Raw genomic sequence first — 1,333 nt, forward strand, 5'->3', positions numbered from 1 at the left:
ACAGTATCTTCCGGCGCTTGGGACCTGGGTGATTACCTCACTTAGCGAGGCTCGCTGAATGGCCGTAGTCTGTGAGGAATTTCGTAGTCATTATTGGCATAGTGACGCACTGTGTGTCATACAGGAGTGCGAACATGCCTGTTATGATTTCAAACGCAACATTCGCTAGATAGACGGTCTCTGTGCCACCAATAACAGAATTGCTTCCTGCTAAGCAGTTTAGACTTCCCAAGACTGCGATTGAATATCGCGAGATGAATCGAAAGCGGATGATCGATAATCGATAATATTACGACGTTAAGACTGCCATTGTAAGGGGCAACGACTCTCGGCGACTAATAATGGATTGTACACCGGCCTAGTAGAAATCACTCGTCGTATAGATCGGCGACTGTAAGCCCTACAATCCATTAGCGCCATCACGCCCCATGAAATGTCACAACAAAGAATAATGATTCGACACAAGCTCTCTAGACACGAGACAGTGATATATCTTCTACGCGACGAAGTCTGATCAAGCTTAAGTGATAGGATTACTCTCTTCCTCAATAGTGAGCTTAGGAGCCTCAGATTTGACCTCTACTTCCCCTGTGGAACCGCGTCTGCTTCGCATCCACCTCTCGAATAGTGAACCAGAAGTAGCCGAGGTATCATCACCGTCGGCCATGATACGCTCGTTCATCCTGGCATTAGGTATCAACCAGAGAAAGAAGAGCGACGTGGCACTTAAGCCTATCAGTATCAATGACACAATCCAGAGGTTGTCAAACTGCTCCGATTCGTCAACACCAGGTAGGCCTCGTGGGACAACTCCCAAAGATTGACTGATGAAGCCTGCAATAGGGCGTGTAACATTCTGGGCATAGTTCGATAGCGATGCCAATAAGGCGAACATAGTAGCTTCCATATTCTTAGGGCATAAATGAGACAGGATGAGGAACCCTGGCATGAACTGTATCATAGACACTGCGGCCACTAAGGCTGTGCTGCCTATAGCGAAGACCTGATCGGGGATTCCGATACGGACATTTAGTCGAGAGAAAATAATAGGGTCGCCTAGCTGCATGATCACCAACATTGCCGTCATCGAGAAGTACACTGTCCTATACTTCCAACTCTTCATGAACTTGCCGAAAGCAAGGAGGGCGAGCACTGAGCAGAGCTGTCCAACGGTCCCCAGTACTGAGCCATAGAAAACGTCGGAGAAATGCGGTCCAGCGGGATACATGGTAGCGTCGTGGGTGTAGAAGTAGATCGCGGGACCCCACCGCGATAATGGTAATTTGCGATATCGCATTGACACATCAGCTTTCCGATCACTGGCCTCATCACA

The 1,333-nt window shown here is 48.4% G+C and overlaps 1 protein-coding gene across 1 annotated transcript; it reads right to left on the minus strand.

The window, feature by feature from the left end:
• Positions 1 to 203: 203 nt before the first annotated feature.
• Pmar_PMAR002543 (conserved hypothetical protein) lies at positions 204 to 1,228 on the minus strand (the record flags this gene model as incomplete). The annotated part of the gene is made up of 1 exon (XM_002774310.1): positions 204 to 1,228. One exon carries the CDS (start codon positions 1,226 to 1,228, stop codon positions 521 to 523), a length of 708 nt encoding a protein of 235 aa, XP_002774356.1. The 3' UTR covers positions 204 to 520.
• Between the last annotated feature and the right edge of the window lie 105 nt (positions 1,229 to 1,333).

Source organism: Perkinsus marinus (genome assembly GCF_000006405.1).
Source record: "Perkinsus marinus ATCC 50983 genomic scaffold scf_1104296958438, whole genome shotgun sequence".
Lineage (NCBI taxonomy): Eukaryota > Perkinsozoa > Perkinsida > Perkinsidae > Perkinsus > Perkinsus marinus.